Consider the following 17,849-nt stretch of genomic DNA (forward strand, 5'->3'; position numbering starts at 1 on the left):
TCCTCGTCCTATCGCCAACAAGTCAGCGGGGATGCGCAGCCAATCGCAGCTCGCCCATATGCCTCTGCTGCACCACACGGCTCTGTCAAGGAACCGGGCCGACCAGCTGTGTTGGGTGTCGTTCCGCCGCACTGCCATTCCACGGCAGGCAGCACAGGCCAGGCCCAGGATTGCGCTCAGCATCACAGCTAGCACAGAGAGCACAGCGGGTGCGTGCGTATGTGTGTGTTATGCCGCCGACGCGAGGCGTGGTGAGCTGGTACGAATGCTACCCTGACCACACGTCTCGTCCGCACAGCGCCAGGCCAGACGTGTCCATCGACACCAAGTGCCCACGTGGCCGCATACCCGAGGGCAGGCTGTAGACTGCGTGTCTGTCCTCTCCACAGAGTGGGCACTGGGCCGAATACCACACGCGTTGGGGTGGCCAGCCGTCATCAGGGCTGCGTTCAATACGAAAAGAAAGGGGTGTTGCTGTAGTGCAACGCCGTGTGCTTGTGTGTATGTATCTTCACTGTGAGCTTATCTTATGGGGGTCACATTGCCTCTCGCTCCATCGTGTGTGCTGTGACTGAAGCGTGAGCAGGTGTGGAATGATTGCGCATGATAACACTCTCCGTCTTCCCCCTCCCCCAATTTCCACTCCTCCCTTGTGCGTCAGAGCATCTCTGCAGGTTGAAATCACTGTCACTGAGTTGCCACTCGCTCAGTGGCGTTGGGTGCAGCACCCTCGGTGATAGGGGTGGGCTGCTGGTGCTAGCAGATTCTCATCCTTCAAGACTCCGCTCGAAGGAGAGTACAGAACAGAAGGCGCACGAGAAAGGAAAAAAAAAAGAAAACGGCTAAGGCGGATTAGAAGAGACGATACAGTGGGAACGCGCTCACACGTACGCCAGGCCACCCCACCCCCCACCCCACCCTACACACACGTCTCTCTCTCTCCCTCCTCCTTCCGTCAGGATTTTTCCTTTTATATTGTTGTCGTCCGCATCAGGATGGACGCATCGTCAAGTGGCAATGCTTTGCCGCACGGCGCGTTCGTCTCTGCTGCACCGACCCTCACGAAGGACACTGTAGAGCGCTTTGGCCGGCAGATGCTAGTGGAGGAGATCGGTGCTGCTCATATGGAGCAGATCCGCCATGCCCATGTCGTGTGCGTCGGCGCTGGCGGGCTGGGCAGCACTATTCTGTTGTATCTCGCAGCGGCTGGGGTCGGACGGCTCACAATTATTGACTTTGATGACGTGGAGCTGTCGAACTTGCAGCGGCAGGTGATTCACACGACGGCAGCGGTTGGCCAGCCAAAGGCGCTTAGTGCGAAAGCGTCGTGTCTGCGACTATTTCCAGGGGCGCATGTTGACGCAGTCGTGGAGGCTCTCACACCCTCAAATGCCGAGAGACTTTTGGCTACGTGCGACGTTGTCGTTGATGGCACGGACAACGTGGCGGCGCGCTACCTCATCAACGACGCTGCGATGCGGTGCGGTAAGCCTCTCGTTAGCGGGAGCGCCATAGGATGGGACGGGCAGCTCTCAGTCTACGGCTATCGGGGAGGCCCGTGCTATCGATGCTTGTTCCCGCAGCCACCTCCTCCAGAAGCGGTTGGCAGCTGCAACGACAGCGGTGTAATGGGCCCTCTGCCGGGTATGATCGGTTGCTTGCAGGCGTTGGAGGTGTTGAAAGTAGCAACAGGTGTCGGTGAGACGCTGAGTGGCCGCCTGTTTCTCTTCAACGGTCTTCACTTCACCTCGCGTGTCGTCAAGTTACGCGGGCGGCAGCCACGCTGTGTGGCCTGCAGCGGTACAGCGTTGGCGGACGCGACGCCACTCGCTGATTTAGCTATACTGGCACGCCCTGAGTACGTCCCGAAGTCGTGTGCAGCCGCCTACACGTCAAGTCCACCTGGTAGATCATGCAGTGCTTCAGAGTACGCCGCGCACATGCCCGGTGCTGCTGCTGCGGCGGCGGCGGAGCGCTGCATCACACTCGACGTGCGCGCGCGCGTGCAGTACGATATGGCGCACCTGCCGCATTCTGTAAATGTGCCGTACCAGTCGATGCAGCAGTGGCAACGGGCGGGCACAGTGGTGACGCACTTGTCGGAGGTGTTGGAGAAGGCACTGCCACCGCAGTCTGACACGCACAGCAGCAGCACAGTGCCAGAAGTGATGGTCTACGTGCTGTGCCGTCGCGGTATCAACTCTCTTAAGGCAACAGCCTTGATTCAGGCGGCGCTTGAGGAGGAACAGGCGAAGGGCAACAGAGCGACGGCGGCTCGACTTGGCCAATGCGTCTTTCAGAACGTCAGCGGCGGCCTCAACGCCTACCACTGCGAAGTGGACAGAGGCTTTCCCTACTACTGACGGCGTGGCTCTCTTCTGCCGCACACATCCCCTGGTTTGTTTTTTGGGTCAGTGTCTTTTTGACGTCTGTGGTTTTTGCTCACGAAATGTGCTTGACCAAATAGGAGGCCGGCTGTGTCTTCGCAGTCCTACAACTACTCCCTCATAATATGCTCACAGCTGCCCTGGCCAAAGTGGGGGATGATGTCAAACACCATCTGAGGGGGCCTTGTCACGTGGCACGCAGGAAAGAAAAGCAAGCTCCGAGGTGCGTGGTGCTCCAGCGAAAGGAATGAAGGAAAATCGATGTTGAAGGAGGCTTTGCGCGAAGATGGTGCGCGTAAGAGAGGCTCTCACTTGATGCATTTCGAGGTTTCCCTTCCCCCGGCCTGTGCACTAAACCCTCTGCCCACCGCATGAAGTGACGTCGCAAGGGTCTCGCGCATGGGCGGCAGACATCGTTCTCCCTGCACCCCCTCCCTTCCTTCGAGGTGTCGCCTTTGCGTACATGAAGTGGTGAATCAGAGCACACCCGAGCTCGAAGCAGCGTTGACAACGCATTCCGTGAGAGGACCCAACCTTGATGTCTTGGCCCCTGTTTCCGTCGCTGCACCACGCTCCCTCTCCTTTACTTTTCCTTCCTGAACTCCTGCTGAGAGCCCCTTCCTAACACCCGTCACGTGCGCGGCACGACAACTCCCAACACGACACACAAACACCCACGCCGCCCCTGCCCCCCCCCCTCCCCTCTAACAGGCGGGCGTGTACTCTGTAAGTTTCTCGAGCCTTTTGCAGTATAACGAAGACCTGTCTCAGCCAGGGAACGTCTCCAACTGGCAATCCATTACCCCCGCCCCTCACCCTTCCCTTCCGTGTTTCGCTGCGAGTCCGCTGATTTCCCTCTGCTCTGTCCTTCGTTTGCTCTGAGTGGGCGCGTGGCGAGTCCTGTCGCGCATTCACTTCTGCTTATTTTCCCCTTTGAGTGACATCTGGGCATATTTGTTTTTTTTTTCCAACAGATCGCTTACTGGGCGAGTGCGGCCCTGTGCTCCTTGCGCTTGCTTCTCGCCCCCTCTTTCTATGTGGGCACCTTTGCATGAAACCCATGCGATCGTGGCGCAGAGCATTCCCTTCCTTCCTCTATCGGGATATGAACGTGACTGACTGACTGTTGGTGGCGGTGTGCCTGCTGGCTGCTTTGAGCGGCTTACGCACACAGAGAGAGAGAGGCAAGAGGCGCCACACTCAGGAGAGACGGTGAAGCCACAACGTGGGCATTGTATACTACGTTGTCTCTCGTGCTATCCCCACGCACACAGAGAAACGCAAACTCTTCGCTCCCGCTCCACTATGCTTCCGTGCCGGGGACTCCCTGAGAGAAGTCTGCTGTGTGGATACCGCGAAGCACATTGTGTACGCTAGTGACAGTGTAGTTCATGTTTGTTTGGATTGACTGGATTGGGTGCCCAGCGCCTGCTGCCGGTGACGCATCCGACTCTGACAACGCTGATGGCAGCGCAGCAGCAGAGGCCCATGAAGAAGCGAGTTCAGGGGACGCGACTGGCGGTGTACCAGCCTCTGACAATGCATTCTTCACTCCAGCTGGGTTAATCTACGTCTACGGGTGGACCACGGTGTGTGTGTCCGCGAAGCACTACGATTTTCCCATTACTGTGGCGGACTTCGTCGCCCGCCGCTGTCGGCGCCTGCAGTAGCGGTGATAGCTCGGCGTCGCTGGCACACTACACGAACATTCATCGGAACTCCCGCATTGCGGTCCGAGCGATTTCGTTGTCGTCGCGGTCAGCCGGTGCTGCTTTCTCACGCGGCGGTCTCTATTATCACAGTCGACTCGGCAACTGTTCGTGAGACAGTCCTACTTTGGACCTCGGAGATTGCAGACGAAGACCCGGGCTCTGGTGTGACGTGAGCTGCCGCGCACCGTACGCGGACGGGGGAGACAGCGGCGACAGCTTGTCGCTGTGATTTCTTTTCGGGCCCATATCGAAAGCATCTTCAGCAGCGCCTCCGATGCGGCGCAGGAGATGCTTTCCGTAGCGCCATGGTTGTCATGCCACGTCGTCGGGGCTTCGCTTCCTTCGTTGGCAACAGCCAAGCAGGACAGCAGGTACCCTACAGATCCCATCTCCGTCACTGCTGCAATTGAAGGGTCGGAGCGCTTAGCTCAGTGATGTTGAGACACCTTTCGAGAAACCGGTGTAGACTGCACGCCGGATCGCCACTGCAGATCCTGAGGCTGGCGGCGAGGAATGTGCCGCTCACGTCCATAATTCCGATGGTGAACCACAAGCACGTGCTTCGGCTGCTGCCACTCTCTTTGCTTGTGTAGCCGGAAGTGCTCTGGACGAAGCTGACGGCCCCCCCCCCTGTGTGTACCCGCAACGCGTGTTCCTTGGGAAGTGGAGGCGGAGGACACGACGCATGGTCGTAATACCTGGAGCGGCGCTGTCTGTGCTGCATGCTGGTGTACTGCTGCGTGTGCACGAGGCTGAGTGCGCCTTGTTATGCCTGCACCAGAGGACCGTCCTCATGATTGTGAAGTCGCCAACTTGGTTGGAGCGTCAGCGAGGACTGCGCTACTTTCTGGAGGTGCGCCGCATGCTGTATGGGCAGTGGAACTAGGAGATGGCGTCTGCGGTCCTCGACGACCTCCAGTACCCGGCAGTGGGGCCCATGGGAGGCGCCTTCGAGAGGGTGCGGGGGACGGTGTTGCTCACCTCTGTAGAGCACCAGGGGCTGGAGCTACTGTCGGAGCTGTTGGATCCCTTTGCCTCCCATAGTCCCTTCTCCCTCTACCAGACCCCCGCTCGCACCGTCGACGGCATGGAGGTGCCAATGACTCCGCTTCTCTTGCCCATCTTTAGGCGCTCTCATCCGATCCGGGGGTACCAAAAGTGTCACTCCGTGACCACATACGCCAATGACGGGGCAGGCCGTAGTGAACTCGAGCAAGCTTGATCGAGCTTGGTAAGATGCTGGTGCTGTGAATGCGCTGCCAGTGCATGACTTACCATCAGTAGGCGGATGCGCTTTTTATCCGAGTCGCACATCGCGCCAAGCAGTGAAAGCTCCGTTCTGGGTGCAGCCAGGAAGGCAAGCGCCGGGGTGTTCGAGGCGAAATGCGGCACTCCCCCTCCCCTTTCTCCCCCTCCTACTGGCCGCCCACATCTCCTCACCTGGTCTCTTTTCCTCCTCAGCGCCTGGGCCTTTTTCAGTTGTCTTTGTTTTTGTTTCCCTCTTCTCGTGTCGACCCCAGCGGAGTCTCAATCAAGCAGAGAACCCAATATAACCACACACGGACACACAGATGGTGTTTGCGTTCGGCTGACAGTCGGGAACAATCCGCTGGTGGCGCCAGGCATTGGTGTGTGGCCATGTGTTTTCTGACTTCTTGTTCCCTTATCGAAGTGAAAAAAAGAGAGAGGAGGCGGAAGGGGGGCGGGCGACTCGTACGTGCAGCCTCTTGCCTTTCCTCAGATGTGAAGATGAACTTGAATGCGTGTAAGCGCACGAGAACGAGGTTCAGCTATCGCACCTCACATGCTCAACAACATTCCTCCCCCCCTTCTTCTCTCCTCTACCTCCCTGCCCTCTACTCCATGCGAGCCGACCAGCCCACTCCTTCTGCACTCACAGTTGCGCACGAGCAGAAACAAAACATAAAAACAAGCCACCCACCGAAGAAAAAAACGAGCGAATACGTTAGCCTTTTCCTGGGTGTATCTCTGCCTCTCTCTCTATCGACCGCCGCGCGGTCTTTGTAGTTGCTGAGGCTCGCCGTCTGGATGCGTAGCGCCATTTGTTCGACGCATTCCGCTCCCCTCCTCTTCTGTGTGTCGGTCTGCTCTAGTCCCCCGCAGTCCTACCCGCACATATACTCAGACCCGAGCCACATAGGGAAACGAGAGAAGCGCATTTAAGCATTCGCACGGCTCTTCCACGGGCGATTCCGTGCTGCTAACGAGGCAACGTGCCCTCTTAGCACCCCATCGGTGTATCTGCCGTCTTCTTGCTGAGCCGAAGAGGATGTCACGTCCGTATGGAAAGAAGGGCTACACCCTTCACAACCGCAGCAACTTTAGCGGTGGCGGCATTCTTGGCAATGGCAACAGCAAAGGTGCCTTTGGCAGCGGCAATGGCGGTCGTGGCGGCGGCAGCGGTCGTGGCGGTCGCGGCGGCGGCGGGGGTGGTGGTCGCTTCAGCCCCCACCATGGCGGCGGCAGTCGTAGCAATAACCATAGCGAGAATAACAACAGCGGCAGCAGCGGCGGTGCTGACGTGATGAAAGTGCTTCTCTCTCTCCTCTTCGAGAAGTCGTACAGCCACATCTTCAACGACGCAAACGGCCTGCTGAACTTGTCCAACACTCGCGCCAGTCCCGACCTCGAGCCGGTGCAGAAGCGCGTAGACTACAACAGCGTCGCGTTCTGCAAGGTGCTGGCGGAGGTGCTTCGCGAGAAGTTCGCCGACCGCATCCGTGTGCTGCAGCTGGACGACAACAGCATCCGTCAGTTCAAGGTGTTCCTCACTGCGTTGGCAGACGCTGACATTCACCGCGGTATCACAGCCATCTCTGCGCGCAACAACCACATCAACGACCTCTCTTTCGTCAGCGGGCTGAAGCGCTACGACGGCCTCAACGAGGTTCTCCTCACTGGCAACCCCGTCGCAAACCAAAAGGACTACTCCACCCGTCTTAGCCGCGACCTACCGCGACTAAACATGATCGACGGCATCGCTGTGGACCGGGCTCTGCTGCGCCTGCCCAACCCGGTCAACTCAGCCCCTCCGTCGCAGCAGCAGCTCAGCGTCCTGCATTACCTTGAGCAGACAATGTTTCAGTCCATGGCCTCACGCAACTATGACGCCATCACCTACCTGTACGGCTCTCAGTTCTCAGCACTGTCCATCAGCCGCGGCCCGGAGCCGCTGCCCCAGCGCGTGCCCGCCAGCGCGGTGCTCAACACTGGTGACCTGGAGAAGCAGCTGCGCAACCAGATGCAGGCCGACTTTTCCAAGCTGCGCTCGAGCCAAGATTTCCGCAACCTTGCCACGGACAGTGCGGGCTCGATGCGGAACATCGCCAAGGGCCCGCAGGAGATTGTCTCTAAGCTGCGGAACATGTGCGGCGGAGACAAATGCATGTCGGTGGATATCGAGTTCAACCCCAACTTCAACATGGTGATGATGGACCAGAGCTACCACACGCGCGTGCCTGTATGCGTGGTAACAGTGCACGGTAAGATGCGCTACCTCTGGAACCCGATCCAGCCGGAGACACTGCAGCCTACTTTCCCTGCCGGAAAGGCTCCCATGATCTCCACGTTCTTCGACCGCACCCTGGCTTTGACGTGGGACAGCATCACGAGCACGTGGTCGATCGCGAACGACATGGTGCTGATGCGCCCGGACCGCGCTGTCGTGCACGACGATGGGACCCCGAGCAACCCGCTCTTCTTTGCTAACACCCCGGCGCGTATTGAGCAGATGCGCCGGCGCCTGATGCCCGGCATCACCCCCGATGTCATGGCTGTCATCGTCAACGCCACCAGCTCGGACGAAGAGGTAAAACAGGCGATTATGCAGCTGCTCATGCTGCCACAAGATCAGCTGCAAGCCGTGGCGAGTGATGCAGAGGCAGCTAAGCGTGCCCTGGGATTGTAGGGCGAGGACTGCTGGAAGAAAGTGTTATAGCCCACCTCTTTCAAATGATAGGCAGGGAAACTTGGCAAAGGAAAGTCGAAGAACGAGTTGACGAAACTGCAAGGGAGAAGACTGCTGCGTGGGCGTGGGTGTGGGTGTCGTGGGGGAGCAATTTCATCTTTTTCCTCTCCTTCATTCGGTTAGATTGATGTCCATGTGTGTGTGTGTGTGTGTGTGTGTGTGTGCTGCTGCTTGTCGTCGTTGTGCCTTCCTCGCCGCTGCTTGATGCCTATCTTTGCTGTCACTCCACCCACCCTGCCCCTTTGACCAAATCAGCGTCACCGAATTCACCACCTCCTGTGTCGCCCTGCCAATGCAGTGTTTCTTGGAAAAGGCATGCGTGGGTGCTCTTCACGCCATTCTACCGCCTTTCGTCATCCTCTCTTTAATTTTTTCTCTCTTCCTCCCTCCCCTTCCCGTGCACCTGTAGTCGTTGATGTCAATTTTGTGCGTTTCCTCTTGTCGCCAGTGACACGGCCGATGCTTCTTACTTTCCCTTATTCTTCTTTCACTATGTTTGTTTGTTCATGCGCCGCTGTATGAGCGGGGGGAGGTGTTGATGTAGCTGCGTCCTCACGTGACTAACCGTGGACCAGCCGTTTTGGTGGGCAGCTGCCTCCCTCACTCCCCCACCCCTTCGTGCTCTCCGGGGCGCGTCTGCGGGTGTGTTTGTGTGTAAGTGCTATGAATGGTGGTGGTGTAAGAGATTCAGACAACATAACTTTAACGCGGAAGCAAAGAAATGACTAGAAGAACATTACATGGCCGAGAGCGGCTGCCGCTTCTGCCACCCGCCCGCCCGCCAAATACTCTATTGCGCATTTCTGTGTGTAGATGTGTGTCTCTTTTGGGTACTTGTGGATGAGTCACCTGTTTTGCTCTTCTCTTCCTCCTCCCCCCCCCCCTTCGACTCGATCCCCCCGCTGCGTTGATGAAAGTGCGCGTGTTTCCTTCGTTATTTTCCTCTTTCCCTCTCTCTCTGCGTGTGCGCCTGTACTCCACTGTTGTGTTTATCATCTAAAAGCCAAGAAGAAATGGTGAAAATAAGAACAAAAAGAAAAAAGAAAAAAGCGATGCAGGCAATCATGAGGGACAAACTCGAGGTGTGTTTCTACTGACAAGTCCCTGCACGCGGGAATGCTGATAGAGGGAGATCCACGGCTACAGAAAAGGCGAAGGCGGGGTGTGGGTGAATGAGTGAGAGGGCTTGAGGGCAACAACAACAATAAGTCTCAGTGTGTGAAGACATTGTAACGACTTAGTGCTTCATCGCCTCCACCTTCCCCCCTCGATTCCTCTCCTTTGTAGTGCCCTTCTACTCGATCCCTTCTGTTATTTCGACTGCTCGTCTGAGTAGTAAGCGTGTGCATCTGTCACTTGTCGTTTGCGTGCTGCGGTGAGATGCACGGTGTAGTGTGCGCGATTCCGCAGCACAGTGCGCCGCCGTCGCCGTCGCCCCCCTCCCCTCGCTCTTCATTTTTACTTAGGCACCGTCTTCTTCGACTGCTTGGGTGGAGAGGGTGGTTGCATGTGCCTGTGCGTGTATGTCTGTGCGTGTCTGTGTGTGTGTGTGTGTGTGTGTGTGTGTGTGCGCTGAAGCGCTGAAGCAGATGTGGCTGTGGTCTCTATTCCCCCGCCACGTAGGAGGTGGCGAGCAGCAAAAGTGAAACGAGCCGTGGTGATGTGGGGCCCTCTTGTTGTTTGGCGAAGAGGTCAAGAATATAAGGGGCAAGGGAAAGAAGAACGCGATGACGAGGAGGGACGAGCGAGCGAGAGCCCGGGAAGAGGGAAAACAAAAAGGGGGGCGAATACAGTGCACACTGCAGGGAAGTGCTCTTCTGGAGCAACAAGAGAGTCATTGCCTCAATCCGAAAGGGAGAAAAAACCACGTCCCCGAGCCACTGCATAGAAGTGGACATGTAAGCAGAGATCCTGGGGCACACACCCCTTGCAAGCGTGTAGGGGGGTGGGATCTCTCCATAGAGCCGCCTTCCCCCCTCTCAGGGTGCAAATTTTGTTTTTTTTCGTCTGTTTTCGCTCCCCGGCGCTATCATCTGCGCCCCCCCCCCAAACCCCACCCACCCCTCCACAGCTCGTAGTGTTGTGTACGCGGCACGACCACCAGCCTCGCTTGCTCTGGTGGTGGATATGTGTCGTTGCATGTAGACTGGCTCTAGCTTGCGTTCAGCTCACCCGCCCTGTACCCATTTCTTGTTCGCTGTGTGCTCGTCGAGCGTCTCCCTACCCGACTCGTTCATGTTGTTCTCTGTTGCGTACGGAAAAGAGGTGAAATTCGTGAGAGTGGACACGTATAGGAGGCGCAGGTAAGGGGACCAGGCAAGTAGGACGGCACTGTGGGCATAGAAGCAACTCCCACGATAGGAGTGCTGGGGTCTGTGTGTGTGTGTGTGTTCTGGCGCTTGCGTAGGTCATTCGTGAGACAGAGAGGCTGCGTGAAACGGGGGAATGGAAGAGAGCGAGTAGTGAACTGCATTGATTTAGCTTTTTTTTTGCTATTTTGTTGTCTTGCGAATTACGTCGATGTCACCACATCAAATGGCGCTGCCACCAAACCCCTCTTTCGGCGTGCCCCACTCGGGAGCACCGAAGACGCAACTGTGCCCCTCTCTTCCTTTTTTTTTTGGTTGTTACTCGGTGCGCATTGGGGGCTGCCCTTGTCGCACGCCTTACCGTGCTGACCCCCTTTTTCCCCTTGACCTCTCGACTCATCTTGCAATTGTGCTCATCCACAGTGGCGCACTGCAGCTCCACTCAGCAGTGAGGCAAGAAAAAAGGAGAGATGAAAGAAGATTCGTTATGTTGCGTGGCACGTTTTGTTTCTTCGTTTTCGTTTCTTCTCCTTTGGAGTACCCGCTGGCGAATCCCTCGCCGCGCATCCTCGCTTTTCTTCTTGGAGTGTGTGATGTGCATTGCGCCTCTTTTCCAGAAAGGATCGAGCGCTTTGTTTCGTTAGTTGTCATTTTCGTTTAACTTCTCGTGCAGTACCGCTACTCGCTTTCTCGTTTCATTCCCCGTGATTTCCTCCTTCCTCCTCCTCTTCTGCACAACCCCCACATACGAGATTCATGTGCGTGTCCGCGCATTGATGCGAGCATCAAGAGGAGAGACGTGGGCGTATACGCAGTGCATCGCACGACTCCACATCTCGGTGTGGGGATGGGGGGAGGCACAGGTACAGCGAACAGCGGGGCGCAAAACACAGAGGCCAACTGTCGCAACACGCACGCTCTCCGAGGCCCTCAGCGCAAGACGCTACTTTTTGTGTATCTGACTCTCTCACAGGGCACGGAGTGAGTTATGTGGACTACACATGGGTGTGTGTGGGTGTGTGCTTGTGCTTGTGCTTCAGAGTAACGCGGCAGTGGTACGCTGGAAGGTACTGCGCTCCATTCCGTCGCTGATCACCCTTTGCCCCACCCCCCTCCCTCACACACACACCGCTGTCACCGGCTCTCTTGCTCGTCTCCGTTTCCCTCGCGCCGTTTCCTCGCCCGTGCGTGTGTGTTTCTTCGCATTGGCGCAATACACTCTTCACTTTTCGGGCGCCTCCGTGCACCTGGTCCCCCTCGCCCCTTTCCGCCATCGCGTTCAAGAGATGTGTATCCCTCCTACATGCCGCGCTAAGGGGAAGAACAACACACCAGCAAGGAAACGCGAAAGAAAAGTGGGAAAGAAACAGCGAGCTCAACCTTCACTCACGCTTTCTCGCAGCCGCTTCATCGTTCGCACCTCACAACACCGTACAGCCAAAGCACCAGAGCACCATTCATTCACATACTCACACAGGCACAGACACACATAGCCCTTCCTCTCCACCCCCTCCACCCCAAACGCCGGTGGCGGCCGGGCTCACATGGACACGCATCTGAACAGTCTCTCTCTCTCCCCTGATGTTCTCCTCTCCTTTTCCTCACTGTTTTCTTCACCACCCAATCATTCTCCACGCCCTCCCCCCTCCCCCTCCCCCTCTTTCGGTGTCACTTTTTGTTCAGCTGCTCATGTTGATGTTGTTGTTGTTGTGTGGCTGTGAGTCACATGCCCCTTGCTCAGCCCTCACGGCCTTATGACCAGATGGTGCTCCTGCCGCCGACCATGCAGCATCTGCTCTCAGACTAGTCCTACATGCATATACGCATCATCAGACGCTGCCACGATCTCCGCATGCGCCGATTCCTTTTATTTCGTTCTTGTGTGTGTGTGTGTTTTTTTTTTTTGCTTTGCGTTTGCTGTTTTAACTTTGCTTGACAGCGATGGGTATACGGCGGAGTAGGTGCGCGCACTACTCCCCGCGACTGTTAACCCGAGTCGCGTTATGGGGTATTCATTCGTTTTACTCTTCGTCTCTTGCGTGTGTCTCTCCCCAGCCCTTGAGGCCACTACTCTACACACACACCAACATACACACACACCTGCACACCTACACACACAAAGTAGCGTCCCTCACCTCTCATCTCCGTCGTCTTTGTTTTTGCCTGGTGTATGGGGTGCGTTTGGGAGGCTTCCCTTCCTCACTTACTTTATCTTCGCCTTCCTAGTCTTCCACCTTCACCAAACACTGAGTTGGTAACGCGTATGTCAGCGTAAGAGATGTCCTACACGCCATCCCACTTGACTCGTCTCTCCATCAACCTTGCTCCTTTCTCTACGTGTTTGTAGTCCCCACTAGGATGGGCACGCAAGTCCCTCTTATGCCAACTACGCGATTTCGGCTTCGACGCTCGCTGCATGTCTTCCTCTTCCTCTACCCTTCCCCTCCCTCCCCCTCTCACCATTATGAGCTGTAGCTCTACGCGAATGAGCAGCTTGCTTCCTTTTTCACGGTCCCTGAACTGTTTGGTTTCTTCCCTCCTATTTTTTCCCTTTTTCGTCCACTATTCTATGTGCAACTGTCTTGCAACTCAGCCAGTACTTTGTGTGTGCGTGCGCCGCTACTCTTCTGGTTTTCCTTTGCTCTCTGTTTGAATTGCAACTGGCCTGCTCTCTCTCTCTCTCTCTGTCGCCTGCGCTGCTGGGCAGTCCTGGTACGCGTCGACAACGAAAATGGTGGCGCATCTTTTGCATACGTGGCAAAGCGAGATACGAGGGGATGGGGGACTCCCCACCCTCCTCTCTGTCTCTCCCTCTCGGTTTGTCTGCTCTCCACTACTCGCTTGGGTGCGTGTGCGTATGGGTGTGTGGGTGTATGCTGGTAGCAGGTGTCGCAGTGTAGGGAGCAGCAGACCCTTCACAAGGGTGGCCGCCACAGGATCAGATTTAGATGGACAACGTTGCCTGATGAGACGCACGCGCGCAGCGGAGAAAAAGAGCGTGTGTTGTTGTCGTCGTCGTCGTTTCCACTGCCGTTGCTTTTCCTCTTCTTCCTCTTCTCGATGGGTGTGTTCTCCTGTTCCGCCAAAGACTGTGTGGTGGGGTGTGGGTGTGCGGGTGTGGCACAGAGACGTAGGGTGAATGCGTCATTAGATGCACGGAAAAGAAGGGGGAGGGGGTGCGCGGCACCACTGGAAATACGAGAGTTTGTGAGAGTGCCTCTGTCCTTGAGAAAACCTCAACGCAGCGCCTCTCCGCCATGGCGAAACAGAGCGAGAGAGAGAGAGAGAGAGAGAGAGCAGGAAAGATGGATTCACACATGAGAAGAGGAATGCGAAGTATCGTGCACCTCTGGTTTTTCCCTTCTTGTCTTCCACCTCCTGAGATATTCTCTCTCCGTTCTACGCATATGTGGGTGCGTATGCCTGCGCATAAGCTGCTTTACTGTTGCGCGGCCGTTGCTCAGTTTTCCTTCCCATCCCTTGACTGACGAGCAGCGTAACATCATTTTGAAGGGAGAAGTTAAAGCGAGATGAACAGAGGATAGCGTGCACTGGTGCCCCCAGCGACTCAGTGTGCTTGCATGATTGAGTGAAACCCACCAACGTGCTCGTCGTGCAGTCTCTCTTGGCGTCTCGTTCTCTCTCCCCACTGCTGTTGTTTGTTCTCGCCGCCTCCTTCTACCCATATAATAATGTGATGTGTCTCCATCATTGTAGGGTCTCGCCTCGTAGTGAATCTCGTGTTACTCAACGACATTGCCTGGCAAAACTCCTTCTCCCTGTTCCCTCATATCACCCCAGCTCGACTCCACACGCTCACAAAGGTACAGCAAGGAGACTGTTGATGTGTACGCGTGTGATCCTTCGCTGTGTGGAGTGTGGGTGTGTGGTGTAGACATCCTGGATTAGTGTCCACTGACTTGTCTCCTTTCTTCTTGAGCCTCCTCCTCTTTCTCTGGTGTTGATGCATGGGAGTGAGTAAGTGAAGACACAAAGTGGCGCATGACTGCCCTGCACAGCCTGCAGTCGTACGCTACTTTACGCAGCCAATATCGAAAAAAGCCTAAAGCAACCAAACAGAAGCAAATGAATAGAGACGTACGAGACTGGAACACCAACACCGCCTATGCGCCATCTGTGGAGGTGCCGGGGAGGGGGGGGTTTGTCTTGTGCGCATATATACGACTTGTGCTCCACTGCCCTCGCTCTCGTAGTTCCCATCCTCTCTTGCCGCTACCCCCTTCCCCCCCCCCTCCCTACACACACACACACACTTACACACCTTACCTGCCGCCTGCTCTGCACCGATTCTCTGCCACCCCACCTCCCAAAACTTCTATCCTCTGCCTCTCGCCATTCCTACACACATCGACATCTTGTTCGAGCGACGATATTCAAGACGCTGAGTGCTGGTTGGACTCTCTGCGCTGCCTTTGACGGCCACACACTTTCGTGTACCTGAGGGAAGTGCAAAGTCCAGCGCCGGTCCTCCTCCCTTTCACCACCCCCTTTTCTCCATCTGGCCAGTGACTCGGGAGCAGTGCCATCCTTAGGCGGTGGTTGTCTTCGCTCCTCTTTGTGACGCTGAGCCTAGGCGAGCATGTCGCGGCCGTACAAGAAGAGCAAAGGGGCTGGGGGGATAACCAAGTACAACACGCCATGCAAGTTCTTCCTGCGCGGCAGTTGCTCTAATCAGCGCTGCCCCTACCTACACGTCCGCAACCAGACGGTGATACGGTCCACCAGCCATAAGGAGGTTGCTGCTCAGGAAGGAAATGGCACTGTGAAGGTTATGTCGACGATGCTGAAGCTGTTTTTCGAGAAGCAAACGCAGCTCATCTACAACGCGGAAACTGGAATGCTGAATCTGTCGCAACTCGCATCCTACGACGACCTGTCCTCTGTCGCCTCCAGCATCAACTTTAACACGCGCACCTTTTGCGTAGCGTTGTGCACGTGCATTCGCGAGCTGGTCTCGCCGCCGCCGGCCGTTCTGCAGCTCGACCGCAATGAGCTGAAAGGCTTCCACCACCTCGGAAAAGCCCTCGAGGAGGCGGGTCTTCATGCGTCTCTGCGTGCCCTGTCGCTGGCGCACAACAATATCACGTCCACGACCATTGCACAGGAGCTGAAGCACTTTTCGAACCTGACAGAGCTGAGCCTCGTCGGCAACCCTGTCAGGGAGAGCGTCGACTACAAGCTAAATTTCAAGAAGTGTGTGCCGTGGCTCCAGGGTCTTGACGGGGAAAGTATGGCGGCCCCGCCGCTGGAGCTGCCGTGGCCGCGATTCTTTGACCCCAAACACACGCTGACGGATGAGGGCAGCGCCGCTCAAGGCTTCTTCTCCAGCGTACGGGGCTACGACAGCATACAGAAGGCATTGCTGCACTTCATCCAGTCGGCAGTGCTGAACCCGCTCGAGATGGAGCCGGCCCCTGGTCTGTTAACCGGCGTGGATGCCGTATCAGACGTCTACGCGCTCAACGCGACGTTTACCTTTAGCCTGGTATCCACTGAGGCCGCCGTCTCGACGCCGAGTCGAACGGCTGGTGGCAGTGCTGCCTCAACGCAGCGCGATGTGGTGCGTGAGATTGTGGGCTTCCGCATGCGTCAGACGGAGAGCAACCACAACGTGCTCCTCGGCCTCAAGTCAACGACGGTGGCAGTTGGTCGAACGAGCGTGTGCGCCAAGCTCGAGCACGTGCTGTATCCGAAGAACTTCGTTGTGGGCCACTACATCCATGAAAGTCCGGATGTGGCGGTGCTGGACAACAAAGGGTTCGGCCCCAACGCCATTGTGGGAATGAAGCAGCCGCTCTCTGTCATTACCCTGCATGGCGTGATGCTTTGGCGCTACCGCACCACCGGGTCTGACGCCGATGTGCAGCACGCTAGTCTCTTACGCGATGCCCTCGTCATAAAGCGCAACTTCACACGCGTGATCACGGTGTCGTCGACGGAGCCGGGCCGCTGGCACATCGTGAATGACATGGTCACTCTCTTCCCCTTCCGCGGCGGCAGCGGCAATGAAGGCGAGTTGGGAGCCTCGAACCCTGCGAGCGGCGGCGCAGGTGTGAGCACCGCCCCCTTGACACCAGAGAGCATTCTCTTCCGTGACGTCCATCCGTACGACGTCGTCTTTAGCCCTGCCACGGATCCGAAGCGGGCGGCGCTTATTGCGCGGCGGTACCGCGTACCTGCCCCCATCGTAACCACTTTGTGTTCAGTCGTACACTCAGACAGAGAATTGGCTGTCATCTTGGTGGACTTGACTGACATTCCGTTGGAGGTGTACGAGCAGTGCGCCCCGGTTGTCGAGATGGATCCGCTCGCGAGCATTTTTCTTTGCCGTATCGGCAACCGCTTCAGCATTGAGCCGGCTGAGGGGGTTGTGCTGCTGCAAAAGTGCGGACTTGACTGGCCTGCCATTGAGCAGGCAGTCAGCCGGTGAGCCCAAGGGAGAAAAAAAGGGGAGGGGAAGAGGGGAGTCGGTCGTGCAGGTGGTACCAACCAGCGTCGAGGCACAGCTCCCCCCATCGCATGTCTGAGGCCTCAACTCCTTTGTTTATTTCAGACACTGCCTCTCTCTCTCTCTCTCTGAAACTCGCGCCGCACGACTCCGTCATCGTGATTTCGTCGCTGTTCACTTCGATTAAGCATAAGGCGATGAGTTGTGTGTTTTGGCTTGCGCATCCGGGCATGCGCGGGAGTGTAATGCCCAGAGTAAAAACAAACAGCAAAAGGGGGGCAAAGGTAAAGCGGTCACACACAGCAGGTTAGGGTCGTTTGGGAAGAAGGTACGCCCCCAACCACCCCTCTTCCCCCATCCCCTCAAGTTGAAGGACAGGAAGCTGGACAACGGCAAAAGAGGGGAAAGGGATGAAACGGCACACGGCGAAGGCTCTGCGTCTCCACAAGACACGCTCCTCGCCCCAGCAGCCTCTCATGGTCCGGCGTGCCATCGCGCGACGAGGAGAATCACGCGAGTGACTCTCATCGTGGGATGCTACAAACACAAAGGGCACCCGCCTCTCCTGTGGTGCGTGCCCAGGGGGGGTACACCCGGCCCCCTCCCTCCTCTTCTCCCGAGCACGTGTCAAACAAAGTGTCTCAATTGCACCACTTCCCCACCACCACTTCCCCACCACCTCCTCCTTTTTCCGCAGATACTTCACGCTGACTTTGTGGAAAGAGCAAGCATGCACGCACGCCTACGGACCGAAGCAGATACATGCACCTCTGTAGACACGTCGTCGTCGCATCGTCGCCGTCCACACGCCTGTTGATGTGCACTGGATATTTGTCTCTCTTACCCTTCTCTGATTCTGTGCAGGGATGCCAGCGTAGACGCCAAGACGCCGCTCGCGCAAGCAGATACTGACCTCTACACATGGCTGGTTGTTTTGTATTCTTCCTCCCTTAAAGTCCCATCCGGCTCACAGAGGACACCTCG

The 17,849-nt window shown here is 56.8% G+C and overlaps 3 protein-coding genes and 1 pseudogene across 3 annotated transcripts, besides 1 other annotated feature; all 4 read left to right on the forward strand.

Moving 5' to 3' along the window:
• Window positions 1-36: 36 nt before the first annotated feature.
• Window positions 37-432: a repeat region.
• A 563-nt stretch (window positions 433-995) lies between these two features.
• Window positions 996-2,363, forward strand: LPMP_271660 (molybdopterin synthase sulfurylase-like protein, putative; the record flags this gene model as incomplete). Its single annotated transcript, XM_010701951.1, has 1 exon — window positions 996-2,363. One exon carries the CDS (start codon window positions 996-998, stop codon window positions 2,361-2,363), a length of 1,368 nt encoding a protein of 455 aa, XP_010700253.1.
• A 2,529-nt stretch (window positions 2,364-4,892) lies between these two features.
• On the forward strand, window positions 4,893-5,321 carry LPMP_271670 (annotated as a pseudogene).
• Window positions 5,322-6,389: 1,068 nt separating this feature from the next.
• On the forward strand, window positions 6,390-8,027 carry LPMP_271680 (hypothetical protein; the record flags this gene model as incomplete). The annotated part of the gene is made up of 1 exon (XM_010701952.1): window positions 6,390-8,027. The coding sequence occupies one exon, from the start codon at window positions 6,390-6,392 to the stop codon at window positions 8,025-8,027; it is 1,638 nt and encodes a 545-aa protein (XP_010700254.1).
• Window positions 8,028-14,996: 6,969 nt separating this feature from the next.
• LPMP_271690 (hypothetical protein) lies at window positions 14,997-16,847 on the forward strand (the record flags this gene model as incomplete). Its single annotated transcript, XM_010701953.1, has 1 exon — window positions 14,997-16,847. The coding sequence occupies one exon, from the start codon at window positions 14,997-14,999 to the stop codon at window positions 16,845-16,847; it is 1,851 nt and encodes a 616-aa protein (XP_010700255.1).
• Between the last annotated feature and the right edge of the window lie 1,002 nt (window positions 16,848-17,849).

This window comes from Leishmania panamensis, assembly GCF_000755165.1.
Source record: "Leishmania panamensis strain MHOM/PA/94/PSC-1 chromosome 27 sequence".
Classification (NCBI taxonomy): domain Eukaryota; phylum Euglenozoa; class Kinetoplastea; order Trypanosomatida; family Trypanosomatidae; genus Leishmania; species Leishmania panamensis.